The sequence below is a fragment of the Trichechus manatus genome, unplaced genomic scaffold, assembly GCF_000243295.1.
Source record: "Trichechus manatus latirostris isolate Lorelei unplaced genomic scaffold, TriManLat1.0 scaffold00071, whole genome shotgun sequence".
NCBI classification, from domain to species: Eukaryota; Metazoa; Chordata; class Mammalia; order Sirenia; family Trichechidae; genus Trichechus; species Trichechus manatus.
The window spans coordinates 13,068,800-13,083,038 of NW_004444007.1; the positions used below are offsets into that span (position 1 = coordinate 13,068,800).

A 14,239-nucleotide genomic window follows, 5' to 3' on the forward strand; every position below is an offset into this window, starting at 1 on the left:
TAAATGTTTGCCTTTTTTAGTCTTGTCACTATTTAGTATAACTATTCATCCGTCTGTATGAAGATTGTCACACGTGTGTGGGTCTGTGTGTGTGCACGTGTGCTATGTTCGTCTCTTTATAATTGCTTCAGTGAAATGCTTGATTTACAATTAATAAATCTACCTATTGAGAACATGTTATCTGGGGGTAGCAGTTAATATTATACTAGTTAATAACCCCCATTTTGAAAGATGTACATCTAATGACATATATTGTGTGTGTACGTGTGTGTGTGTTTGTTTTCATCAGAAAGACCACAAAACTATCTCTTTTTATGTGTGTGTTACAAGAAACCTATGCAGATAAAATACAAGCTTGCTTTTGAATTATTATGAAAAGACAAGTAAATAATGTTTTATTTTGCATATTAAAATGCCCATTTCCTTATTGCTTATGAAATAGATGGAATGTTTCTTAAGGCCTATTTGAATAGCTCGTGTGTGATTTATTTCAAATAATTCATTTTTTCACTTTTAAAAATGTGTTGCTATAACTATATAAAGAAAAAAAAGAAGTAGAAAAAAATTTGTGTTACCTTTCCATAAATGTCGTAAACATTTGGCCTTAAAATAAATCTGTTAGACTGAATGAGCTGAATTTTTTTCAAAAAAAAGAAAGTGATAGACTATTTCCAGAGCTAGTTCCAAAACCCTAGCCCAGGGCTTTTAATATTCCTTCATAGTCTAATGATCTACTTCTCATGAGGTATTTCAAATGGCCTCAAACATAGAACTGTATAATAACCACATGTCTGACCCACACAAAAAATACCCAGTATTTATTATGGTTAGTTTGAATAAAAAGAATTTCTTCAAGAAAATTGGGTAAGACAAATCAAACAGAAATGAGCTTCATCTAAATATTCCCAAACTCTTGTACTTTTTCCAAATTTTAAAATGAGTAGTTTTACTGCCTCCGTCTCTGAACAATTTACTGTAACCCTAAACAAAATTTTTTTTTTTAAATAAAGCTTTGCCTTGTGATTCTCATGACAGCTGATGACCACATTATTAACGTCCTCGCCAGTTTGAGATTTAACCCCAAATTTCCAAAGACACTTTGGAAATTATTGTTTGCTTTTGTCTCTTCCCTGGTGGTTCAGTGGTTAAAGCAATCAACTGCTAACTGAAAGGTCGGCGGTTTGAAACCACCAGCAGCTCCATGGCAGAAAGATGTGGCAGCCTGCTTCTGTAGAGATTTACAGCCTCGGAAACCCTATGGGGTCACTAGGAGTCAGAATCGACTCGACGGCAGTGGGTTTGATTTTGGTTTTTTTTTTTCTTCCACTAAACTCTTAGATGAAACTGTGAAATTGAGTGAACCCAATAAGTCAACAGTGTGGTGTGATACAGCTTAATTTTGATTTATGACTATCAATGAAATTGTAAGTCAATGTGACGTGACTGAAACAATTTAAACTACTTCATAAATAATTTAATAAGCACTTAATTAAAGTGAGCATCAAAGCCATTTCTTTTGGATACTTTAATACTTACAGAAGAGTGAAATGTGAAATATCAAGTCCAAGAAGATGGTTTTTATATACTATAACTATTTTTCAAAATTAAGATATAATTAAACTCTCATTTTAGTTTTAAAAGTAACCAATATGAAATATTCAGCATATTTTCCCCTTATTTTCTACTCTTTATATAATATTGGTTTTCAAGATGAACATAGTTTGTTCTCATATTTCTAGTAATCCTATAGGGACTTACAGTCTTTTTTTAACCTACTCATTTTCTAGTTCCCAAATATGACCTTTAATTTTTAGTCTCTAAGAACAGAACAGAAGATAAGTATTATAGAAATTATAGAATGTCGCTAAAGAAAATTGTTTAATTTTATGTAATTAGGAGACTTTTAATCTATAGAATGTCTTTACAGAAACTTGGTGTAGTTTCCTTTAAAATATCCATCTTCTTTTTATAAAAAAACATGTTTTTGTGTGTGTGTAACATGCAGGTAAGCAAAAATGAGAACACAAAAATCACCTATAATCCTACCACATAGAAATAACGCCTATTGTCACTTTACTATTTTTCTATGGCTATTTATTTATTTACAGAAATGGAATCATAATATACACAGGGTTTTATAAACTGCTTTTTACACATAATTCTATATTGTGGATGTCTTTAAGTACACTTTTCAATGCTATTTTTAATGGCTTCATAGCATTTCAATGTGTAGATGTGACTTAGTTTATTAACCAATTCCCAATTGTTGGACAATAAAATTGTTTCCAACTTTCCACTACTATAAACAACATATTGTTGAACAACATCTCTGAAACTGAGTATCTTTGTTGTTTTTGAGTGTTCTTGACAATTTCCATAGGATACGATGTTAGAAGTAATACTGCTGGGTTAAAGGATGTATTGACTTTTAGGGTTTCTGATAACTGTTCCAGAATTGCCATCCAGAAAATTTTTCCTTTGCCTATTTTTCCAGCTGTCGCCAACACTTAGTGTTGTCATTTTTAAATATCTTTGTGAACTGAATAGAAAAAAAAAAATCTCATTTTAAATTATAATTCTTTCATCCAGTAAATATGGCAGAACATCTGCTATGTGCGAGGCATTATGCTTGGCAATTGGAGATACAATAGTGTAAAGAAACAGACCCAGTACTCTGTCCACACAGAGATAATAGTCAAGTAACAGAGACAAATATTAAGTAAAGAATCACACCAATACATGCATGCTTTCAATTGTAATAACTGCCACTAGAAAAGATTCAAGGTGCACTTAAAGAATGTAAAGAGGAATTCTGACCAGGGACACAATAGAAGGTCCCAGATAGGGTGGGAAAAAAATATAGAGCAAAATTCAGATTCCTAAAAAAAGGCCAGACTTACAGGACTGATAGAGACTAGAGAAACCCCTAAGACTATCACCCTTCAAACTTGGAACTGAAACCACTCCTGGAGGTCACCTTTCATTCAAATAATAGATTGGCTTATAAAATAAGCAGTATCACTCATAAGTAATGTGCTCCCTTAAATAGTCAACTATATGATTATTTACGGTCAACATTTACCCGAAAGCAAAGATGAGAATGTAAGGAGGGGTAGGTTAGCTAGATTAGTGGAAATAGAACAAACAAAATGGAAATAATGAGAATGCTGACACATTGTGAAAAATATAACCAATGTCAAGGAACAATTTGTATAAAAATTGTTAAATGGGAACTTAATTTGCTGTGTAAACTTTCACCTAAAACACAGTAGAATATTATTTAAAAATAAATAAACGACTGTAAAGAGGGAACTGATTAAGTGAAGGAGAGTTGGAGGTAAGTGTTTCCCTAATGAAGTGATGGTGTAGTTGAATGCTGAAGGAAGAGCAGGAGTTAATTAGATGAACAGGGAAATAAACGTTTCTGGCTAAAGACCTAGGTTCAGGAAAGAAGAAAGATAAAGGTCAAGCCTTCCAGTTAAAAATATTAAAATTTGGGCTTTTGTTCTAAAAGTAATGGTAAATCTTTATTAAAGGGTTTTAAGGAACAATGGAAATTATCGGTTTTACTTTGAAAAGAAAGCTTTGGTGGTAAGGTGAAGCACAGACTTCCATCCAGTAATTTTGAAGGGGGAAAGGGACCTGAATAGATTTGGGAAAAGCAGTTAGAGAGTTATTATGGTAGTCCTGGCCAAGAGTAAGTGGTAGATTGGACTATGGATGTGATGGTGAAGAAGAAGAGGTAAGAACAATAACATTTATAACTTGGTGGAAGATTGGAAATAGGGGAGGAAAGTGAAGGACAAGGATAATGTCTAGGCTTCTAGAAAAGATAAGATTTGTAGAGGAATAATCATCAGTTCAATTTGGTATCTATTTTGCCTGCAAGTCTCTTGAGATTTTAAAATGCAGATTGGTTCAAGGAGGGTATGGTGCCTTGTCAACTACAATTTAAAGTTCGAGTAAATTGAGGGTTGAAAAAAATCCATTGGAGTTACTGACATAAAAGCCATGGATAACTCTAGAAAGAGTTTTTCAGTGGAGTAGTAGGGCAGAACCTCAGCTGAAGCAAATTGATAAATGAGTTAGTCATGAGGAGATGGAGACCAAAAATGTAAAGAAATTTCTTGAGAAGTTTGACTGTGAATGAGGAGGAGAGAGAAAAGATATAGGTGAAGAGACAACGTAAGATGATAGGAGAGTTTCTTTTTTTTCTCCTTTTTTTAATGCAAAATATATTTCAACTTATTTAACACGTTTAACAGCTGATGAGAAAGACCCAGTGGAGAATGAGATATTTAATATATAACAGAGAAAAAAGATTTTTTTTAATTAATTTTTTTGAAAAATGAGGAGGGATAGGAACCAGAGCACAGGTATAGTAGGAGGGTAGGCGTATTTGTATGTTTGTGTAAGAAAGGAGCCTTGGTGGCACAGTGGTTAAAGTGCTTGGCTGCCAACCAAAAGGTCAACGGTTTGAACCCATCAGCCACTCTGCAGGAGAATGATGTGGCAGTCTGCTTCCATAAAGATTTATAGGCTTGGAAACCCTATAGGGCAGTTCTGCTCTGTCCTACAGGGTCACTATGAGTCAAAATCGACTTGACAGCAGTGGATTTAAACTACAAGATGTAAGAGTTATTATGTATTTTCTCTGTAAGTAGAAGGCAAGGTCATCCTTGGGAGGGGGTAGGGAAAAGGGAGCATACTTGGAGGTTGGAAGAGAGTAAAAACATTTGAAAAGGCAATTCAAAGAGAAAGAGAATGAGTTGGCCAGAGTAATGTAGGAGGATTGTCAGTGTGGAGGGCTCATTTAAGAGTGATGTACCTGGATTTATAGTGAAACAATACGGAGAGAGTTGGGTGACTCACTTGTCAGAACCTTGCCACCAGGTACAAACACAAAGAAAATGGGCAGTTGATTTCATCCAAAGCTAGGGTTTTGCAGAAACAGATGATTAAAATACAACAGCATTTAGAGTTTAGGCAAGAATGTTATTGAAAATGATGGACCATGGAATCTAAACTAGATAAGGGAAGAAGTGAAAGAAAAGAAAGAGGTGATGGTCCAGGAGAAATTAGGGGTGGAGATGGTCCATGAGGCTAAAGATTCAGATAAAGTCAAAAAATGGTCATAGTGGAAACTGAAAGGTAAATTATGTCATGGAGAGTGTATAAGTTAATAATTTTAGAGGCAGGGTGCTTATGAGTGATAGATACAACTATGGGAATTGGTGGTGGAGATGGAGTGGATAAAATATTGGAAATGAAGAGGTCAAGAAACTAAGGAGCTGAGCTGTTAGATGGATCATCCATGTGGCTCTTGAAATCACCATGACGTGGAGTGGAGAGGATGACTATGAGTCAGGCGCTAAGGTGTATAATAAATGAAGTTTTTAAGGACTGTGGAGGAATAATGGTCTGGAAACAGCAAAGGGAAGCATGACTCACCCACCCGATTTCCTGACCTAGTGCTACAAAGGATGTGAGGAAATAAACATTCTCCAGATGAGAAGTAGTATTTCCTGCAAAGGGGAGAGTTGCAGAGGGCTAGTTGGAAGGGTTTGAGAGATTTGGGAGATCTGTAGCCTTAGTGGTGCAGTGGTTAAGAGATATGGCTGCTAACCTAGTGTTCAAATCCACCAGCCACTCCTTGGAAACCCTATGGGGTAGTTCTACTCTATCCTATAGGGTCGCTATGAATCGTTATCGACTCAACGGCAACAGGTTGGTTGGGTTCAGAGGCTGGGTCAGAAGCAAGGAAGTACACACCATTACAAGGATAATGTTGTGCTAGAAAATAGGATGTCTCAGAGTCTTACATTTTGGATAATGACTAATAACAGTAGAGATGAAAGACATTGTAGATTTAAATTCAATGGTGTCTGTAATCAGAGCCCTGGTGGCACAGTGGTGAAGAGCTTGGCTGCTAACCGAAAGGTCAGCAGTTTGAATCCACTAGTCGCTCCTTGGAAACCCTATGGAGCAGTTCTGCTCTGTCCTTTAGGGTCATTATGAGTCGTAATCAACTCAACAGCAACGAGTTTTGTGTCTGTAATAAGAGTGGACATTGGACCTAGTACACTGAGGATCATGGTTGATCACTAGAACATTTCATCTAGTACATTTTTCTTTTATATTTCTCTTGTGAACTGCTGATTCATTCCTTTGCTAATTGCATATTGGCATATTTCTCCTTACAAATTTGTAATTTTTTTAATAGTAAAAATATTTGCCCTTTATTATATATGTTGAAGGAGTTCTGGTGGCACAGTGATTAAATGCTCAGCTGCTAACTGAAAGGTTGGCAGTTAGAACCCACCAAACCCTCCACAGGAGAAAGATGTGGCAATCTGCTTCCGTAAAGATTACAGCCTTGGAAACCCTACGGGGTAGTTCTACTCTGTACTCTAGTGTTGCTATGAGTCAGAATTGACACGACAGCAATGGGTTTGGTTTGGTTTTTATTATATGTGTTACAATTATTTTTTTTTCCAGTTAGTTTTTTACTTTTAATTTTGCTTATGGTTGTTTTTGTTGGTTTGTTTCTGTTTTTGTTTTTTTGGTATAAAACTCTTTAATGTGCATGCAATGAACATGGTCAGTTTTGATCTTCCTGGTGTCTTTTTTTGTTATGTGATACTTTTTAAATGTAAATTTTCCCCTGCTGCTTGATCACCTCTTTACATACAGACATATTTTCTTGCATCTCTCTAAAACGTTCCAACATTCCAACCATTCAGGTTTTATACAGAAATGTTCGTGGTTGTTTTTCTTGTACTTCAATTAGTTGTGATGGAATTTTTACATGTTACACAACCATTTGTGCTATAGCCTGTAGGGCAACTTCTGATTCTTGTTCTTTAAGAGAGGAAATGCAAAAGGGACAGGGAATTCTCTAGAAATTCTATCTTGACATTTAGATTCAAGTGTCTTTCTTAGCCAGCCTGATATAGATCATAACTCCAACTATGCTAATAGCTAATAAAGCATTTTGAAAGCACAATAAATATGCAGGAAGATGCATAGTGTGTAGTTAGGATAAAAGCCAAGCAGTTGTAACAGACACTCAGAAATGCAGTGACTTAAAAGACCTTGGTAATTATTGCTCCTGAAGTGGGCAGTCCGAGTTGTGCGGTGGCTCTAGTCCACGAGGCAATTCAGGGACTTAGGTTCTTTCCCTCTTGTTGTTCAACCATCTCTTACAGCACTATTCTATCTCTGTGGTTGAAGCTGGATCTAGTGTGTCCATGTTATAGCTTTCGGGAAGAGGGGAAAAAAAAAGAAGTGTAAGGCAAGCAACTTCTTTTATTTTAAAAAAAGGGAAAGCGGAAGTTGGAAGGAGGCAAAAGTTACACATATACGGCTTCTGCTCATGTTCTGTTGGTAAGCATTGAGTCACACGTCCAAACCTCGCTGTGAGGGAGGCTGAGAAATGTGGTCTCCAGTTGGGTGTTCATGTGTGCAGGAAAAAGGGAGACCAGATTTGGAGAGTACAATTAGCAGTCTACCACACCTGGGAAAGTGGAATGAATTTGCCTACATAAAGAGGTGCATGATTTTACTAAGAATTTCTCGCGAAAAGAATTTTTTTTAATTAAATGTAAAATAATGTTATCTGACAATTACTTAAAAAAAAAAAAAAAGGAAACACGTGTATCCAGAGAAAATACGTAAAGTTCTAGCACTGACACTCCCTTGTACACCTCTAAATTTCTCTTCAGATACACCATCAATGACAGAAACCTTGGCCGGATTGTCTCAATAGCAGAGCCTTTCAACACTGAGCTACAACTCTGGCAGGTATGAAGATAAATCCCTCTATGTTCTTATCCAGGAACAGAATTAAATTTGATTTTTTTTTTACTATAGAAATGATATTTTCTCCATTCAAACCACAGAAGACTATGGGAAAGAAATAATTCCTGTATCTAATAAAATGTATAATTTTTTTTTTCCGAAACCAATCAAGAAACAAAAAGAAAGTTTCAAAGCTGATAAAGGTGAGGCCTTGGAAGGCTGAGAAGGCTGCCTGAGACCTTTCAGTTTACCAAAGCATGAACAATACAGAACCCTAGAATAAGTTGGTTAAGAGTACTCAGAATTCATAGTTTCAGTGTAAATTCAAATTATTCAGGTTTCAAATAGCTCAATTCTCAGGAAAATAACGTCTATTCATGTTGGACAAATGGAGATTGTATACATTTTTAATATCTGTGTATTAGATATTAGAATGTTAAGATTCCGCTGTATGTTAAGAAACAAAATAATTCTTGTTTTTGTAAGTAGCCAGTAATACTCTGATTGAGTTTGGGGGAGGGTTTTGCAGAGAAGAGGGAGGGTAACAACCAGCTTCACAGAGATTTTTTTTTTAACGAGCCCTTAGTAAGTAAACTAAAAGTATATTAAAATACTCCAGATTCCTGGGGTGAAAGGCTAAGCAAGACCATCATTCCACAAACCAGATTTTGCAGGGAACACCCTGGGGAATGCACAGAAAAGAAGGAAACCAGCAGAAGCAGAAATGGGCATACAGCCTCTGGTATGCTGCCCTCCTTCCCCAACTGTCAGAGCCTTTTGGTTTACGAACTGCTGGAATACAAAAGCCATAGGCAGAGATTGCTAATCTGAGAGATGAGCTCAATCTGAATGATGGGGCAAGAGATGGGTCTCAACGTTGTTAAGCAATACCGAATGTCTAGATAAGAATGAAAAAATCCAGTTTGTAATTAAAATTCTTGAAGACTAATTGGGCTTAAAATGACCTCCTTAGTTATCATTTCCCTTTCTTTTCTAGATGGAGAGCTTCTTCGCCAAATATCCAGAAGCTGGAGCAGGAGAAACACCTAGGCAGCAAGTACTGGAAACTGTGAAGAACAATATTGAGTGGCTAAAACAAAACAGAGACACCATTAGAGAATGGTTTAGTGCTTTATCTAGGAATAGCTAATGTGTTCAAATAATGCATTTTAATTTTGTGAATATATTATTTCTCCTGTTAAGCTTTTGGCCATCTGATTTGTAAGCACGATAGAGGGAGCCTTATAAACAGATACTACTTTTGCTAAGTATTGGGTTTATATGTCTTCCATAGCTTTTAAATTGCTCCTCTTTGTTTATGAAGGAAGATATTAATAGAATATTTAATATACTCAGGGATTTCTTCTAAGTGTACTTCGTAGGAGATTTTTTACAAACTGAAGAGAATTTAATAGTAATTTTAATGTCTTTAAATATCATTCTTTTTATCTTAAATCTGTGAAAATAGAACATTTTAGTCTTAGCTTTACATTTTTAGTACCAAGGAAACACCATTTAATCTTCTCTCTTGGTCGATTTTTAAAATCTAAATACCAGTACTTGAGGGACCAAAATTACCATCTTAATCTTTATTTTATTATCAGAATTACACAGACCTAGTATTATTTTATTCACATGTGTTTTACTACTTTAAATCCTACCAAAGTAACCTGGGCTTAAGTTTTACTCAAAGATTCATGAATTAGCTAAAGAAATGGCCGACTGTTGCCTTTGCTCTTATAAAATCAACAAGAAAACTCTCCTCTCCTTTTTAAAATAAATCTGAATGATTACCCTGGGGGAAAAAATAATGCTTCCCAGTGTCACTTTACTTTTGAATAAAAGTGACTGTATCATTCTCCAAATAATTTAGCATGTTGTAAATATGATTCAACAACCCTGGCCTTTTTCATGCTTTGGTTCTCGGTCATCTTGCTCCATTCCCTACAAAGCTCCTTCAAATATGCTATGAAATTGGAGGGAACATAGTGCTTAACTCTGCTGTATGGATTTTAGAGGGGGAAAGCTAAATAACTGGAAACTGGTCAGGAAACAGAAAAGGTTGATTATGCCATAAAACTCAATGGAATTAGAATTGGGCTTTGACCTCACTTAGCACTCTAAGTGTGAAAATAGGAAAACCCGTGGACACCTTCAGCATGACTCTGCATATCTGAGGCAATATCTTCTTATAGATAAGAGTTTTGTGTAGAAACCCTCAGATCCAAATCCTTACAGAATAGCACTGATCAAATGTATATGCACGACTTGATTAAAGACATCGATTTGTTTAGGAGCTGGTGAGAAGAATATATTTAACATGTCACGCAATACCTGGTAGATCCACGATGTAAGTTTAATAGGCAGAAAAGATGATAAATTACTATGTTCTGATTTAGTACATCTTAAAAATCTGAATTTATTTGGTACCTTCAGAAGTATAAGGTAATTTAAGATTTGCTTGATACGAATTGAAACACATGGGAACAACCAAAATCTTAAAACAATAATATGCCCCTACCCTCTGCTGAAACTTTGTAAACTTTCCCAACGTGGTCTCTTAATTATTATTTCTCAGTCCACATAGCTAAACTGGAAAATTCAAATGTAGGCTGGAGGGAAAAAAAAAAAAATGAAAGAAGCAATTTTGAGACAATTTTTTTTTAACTATTAAGTTAGTTGAGAAGAAACAATGCAGTAACACCATAAATTATCAGGAAAATCTTGCTCTCCTCTTGAGGATTAACACCCTAACTTCAAATTCTAACCACAATCAGAACCAACACTAAAAGTGCATTGTTTAAAGGATAAATAAGTAAGATAGTTTATCCTTCTGCTTTATGTAATAAATAATTTTTTAAAGAAAAATATAAGTTTGAGGGAGATGGTTAAGTAAAAGTTTCCAACTTGCCTACAAGTCATTCTTTCATTCCATTTCAAGCACTAAAACTGACAATGAATTGTCTAGTTCTCCTCACTCCCTATGAAAAAAAACTGCATACAATAACAAAACTTTGTCATAATAACTCCCTCAGACCCTTCTTAAGCAGTATCTTGTTCTTAAAAGGCTGATGTCCAATAGATAGATCTATAGCAAACACAGTTTACTACTGGTTTTGTCAAGATTTTCACAGGAAAAAGAAGTATGTTGTTTCCAAAATTAAACCACAAAGAACCATTACACGAATAGACATGTACACACTCATGTTCATTGCCGCGTTATTCACAAGAGCAAAAAGATAGAAACAACCTAAGTGCCCATCAGCAGATGAATGGGTAAACAAACTATGGTACATATACACAATGAAATACTACACAATGATAAAGAACAGTGAAGAACATATGAAACATCTCACGACATCGATGAATTTGGAGAGCATTATGCTGAGTGAAATAAGTCAATCACAAAAGGCCAAATAGTGTATGAGACCACTGTTATAAAACACTTGAAAATGTTTCCACATAGAAAGAAACAATCTTTGATGGTTACGAGGGAGGGGAGGGAAAAACACTAACCAGATAGTAGATAAGTGGTAACTTTGGTGAAGGCTACGAATACAACATACGGGGAAGTCAGCACAACTTGACCAGGGCAAAGTCATAGAAGCTTCAGGGACAAACCCAAAAACCGAGCTACTGAGAGACCATAGTCTTAGGGGACATCTAGCTCAACTGGCATAATATAGTCTATAAAGAAATTGTTCTGCATCCAACTGTGCCGAGTAGCATCTGGGGTCTGAAAAGCCTGTGAGCAGCTATTTGAGATACATCTATTGGTCCCATCTTGGCTAGAGCAAAGGAGAATGAAGAAAACCAAAGACACAAGAGAAGAAGTAGTCCAGAGGACTAATGCACCACAACTACCACAGCCTCCATCAGACGGAGCCCAGAACAGCTAGATGGTGCCCAGTTGCCACCACCGACTGCTCTGGCAGGGATCGCAATAGAGGGTCCTGGACAGAGCGGGAGACAAATGTACAACAAATTCAAATTCACCAAAAAAAAAAATCACAAAAGACCAGGCTTGTGGTCTGACAGAGCCTGGAGAAACCCCATGAGTATGGCCCCCCGACACCCTTTTAACTCAGTCCTGAAGTCACTCCCAAGGTTCACCCTTCAGGCAAAGATTCTACAGGTCTATAGGGCCAACAATAACACAGATGAGGAACGTGCTTCGTAGTTCAATTCATGCATAGGAGACTAATGGGCACACCAGCACAAAAGCAAAGATGAGATGGCAGGAAGGGACAGGAATCTGGACAAACGGAATCAGGGAACCCAGGAGGAAGAAGGGGAAAGTGTTGGCAACCAATGTCACAAAACTATTCATGTATTGTTTAATGAGAAACTAATTTTCTCGGTAAACTTCCACCTAAAGCGCAATAAAAAAAAAAAGAAATTAAACCATAGAAAAACCAACAACTTCAAGGAATTAACTGGAAGAAATGGATCAGCAAGGTCTTCTGTAGCAAGAAGCAAGGCCAAGGTAGCTTTGCCTCTCCTCTAGGCGACCTACTCCTGTATTCTAGATCATTGCTATGCACCCACATAAAGAGAACATTTCTATTAAGAATTTAAATAATAAATCATGAGTGTAAAACCAGCAGGTAAATAAAGACTAGGGAGCAGAGATACACATCTGGTTTGAAAGTAATGGTGTTCCTTCAGTTTACTCTCCAGGTTGTTGAAGGGTAAATAGGGTAGGGGCAAAAATCCAGAACATTCTTTCTTGAAGGGGGTTGGAGAATGAGTAAGCAGCAGGAGGAGGGGGACTAAAATTACCAATGTAGCTTTCCAAAAATATGACTTTGTAGTAATACTAATAACACTTTTTTTTCTTTTTGCCAAATGCTGTTCTAAACACTAGCACTTCATGCACCTTAATTTTTACATTTAATCTTTACAAAATACCCAAAAGTAGGTACTGTTATTATCCTCATTTTACAGATGGAGCAACTAACATAGAAAAGTTACAGAATTTGCCCAAGGCGATAAAAGTAATATCTGGAATCAGCCAGGATTTGAACCCAGGCAGTTTCTCTCCAGAGCCTATGTTCTTAACCACTATGTTACAGTAGAAGCATGATCTTTGAAATCAGAAGAATCTGAATTTCAACTACTTGGCAGTTAAGTGCCCTTATCCTCTCTATTACTCAGTTTTCTCATCTGCAAAGTGGGGATAATAATAGTAACTGCCTCATACGGTTGTTATGAAAATTAAAAGAAAAAATGCATGTGCAGGACCTGGGAGATAATATTCATTCAATAGTTGTTAGCTGTTATCATTATTACTATTTTTTAACACCTCCCAGTCTCCATTTAACACATTAGTTTGGAGAATATAATAAACTTAGCCTCAGGAGTAACCAGACTGAGGCAAGTGAAGGCACTAAAGATGGGCGATGTGTTAGACTATGTTATTGTTCGTAAACAGCCACTGCCCTTCCTTGGGAACGGATTCTATTTTCCACCCCACTGATGTCCAGCATGGGTGTGTGTTGCTTTATCCAGTGAAATATGAGTGAAGGTGATGAGTGTTAACTTCAGGCAGAAATGTCCAGAGCCAGCACATAGCTTGCCATGTTCTCCATTTTTCTTCTGCCATTAGACCCAGCAATGTACAAGGCTTCCCTGTACCTGGTAGAAGGATTAACAGCATCCCTGGTTTCTGTACACTAGTTTCCAGTAGCACCTCCCCCAACCAAGCAATGTCTCCAGACATTGCCCAATATCCGTTATGGGGCCAAGTCTCCACTTTAAATTTGTGAATAGATGCTGCAGGCATTATTTAGCCACCCTTAGCAATAGGTGAGGAGAATGCTGGTGACTTAAAGAAGGGTCCTGCCCGAGGTTATAAAAATTGAAGGACCACGAGAGGGATAAGAAGCTTGGGGAAAGGAGAAATAACGAAGAAAATACAGATAAGGTACTCATTTATTCATTCATGTAACTAATATTTATAAAGTGTCTGTCATATGACAGGCATTCTTTTCGGTACTGGTTGTCATGGATTTGAGAGTGGATTTAGAAGGCTCTATCAACGATGTGCACCTGTGTGGGTTTTGGAAGGACAAGAGAAAAGAGGACATTCTTCTTTTTCAGGACAATGCAAGAGAAAACAGTCTGCAGGGGTGGACGTGTGTTGGCAGCCTCTGAACTCCACGCCTTTGTTTATCCAACAGCTCTGTGGTGTGCGAGGTCTGATGTGGCACCATAATTTCCTGACTTCTGTGTCACAGCAGTGGTCTCTGATATCTGGATTAAAAAGATGGGATATACAATCTTGAAATGGGAAGCCTGGCACTGACCCTCTAACTTCCAGTTCTCCAACCCGTTTAGTGATGTCTAAGTGCCTAATTCCCTGTATTAAAATCTTTCCTGCCTAGAGCATTTCCTGCACTGGCCCCTGAATGAAACAAAATGGGACTGTTGATTTTGT

The 14,239-nt window shown here is 36.8% G+C and overlaps 1 protein-coding gene across 1 annotated transcript in view; it reads left to right on the top strand.

The window, feature by feature from the left end:
• ENPEP (glutamyl aminopeptidase) overlaps window positions 1-8,950 on the top strand; it is a 115,329-nt gene extending 106,379 nt beyond the window's left edge. The window contains exons 19-20 of the mRNA XM_004380259.1: window positions 7,725-7,803; window positions 8,798-8,950. Coding sequence (XP_004380316.1) covers window positions 7,725-7,803; window positions 8,798-8,950 — 232 coding nt within the window. The remainder of the gene's footprint in view (window positions 1-7,724; window positions 7,804-8,797) is intronic.
• Window positions 8,951-14,239: the final 5,289 nt, after the last annotated feature.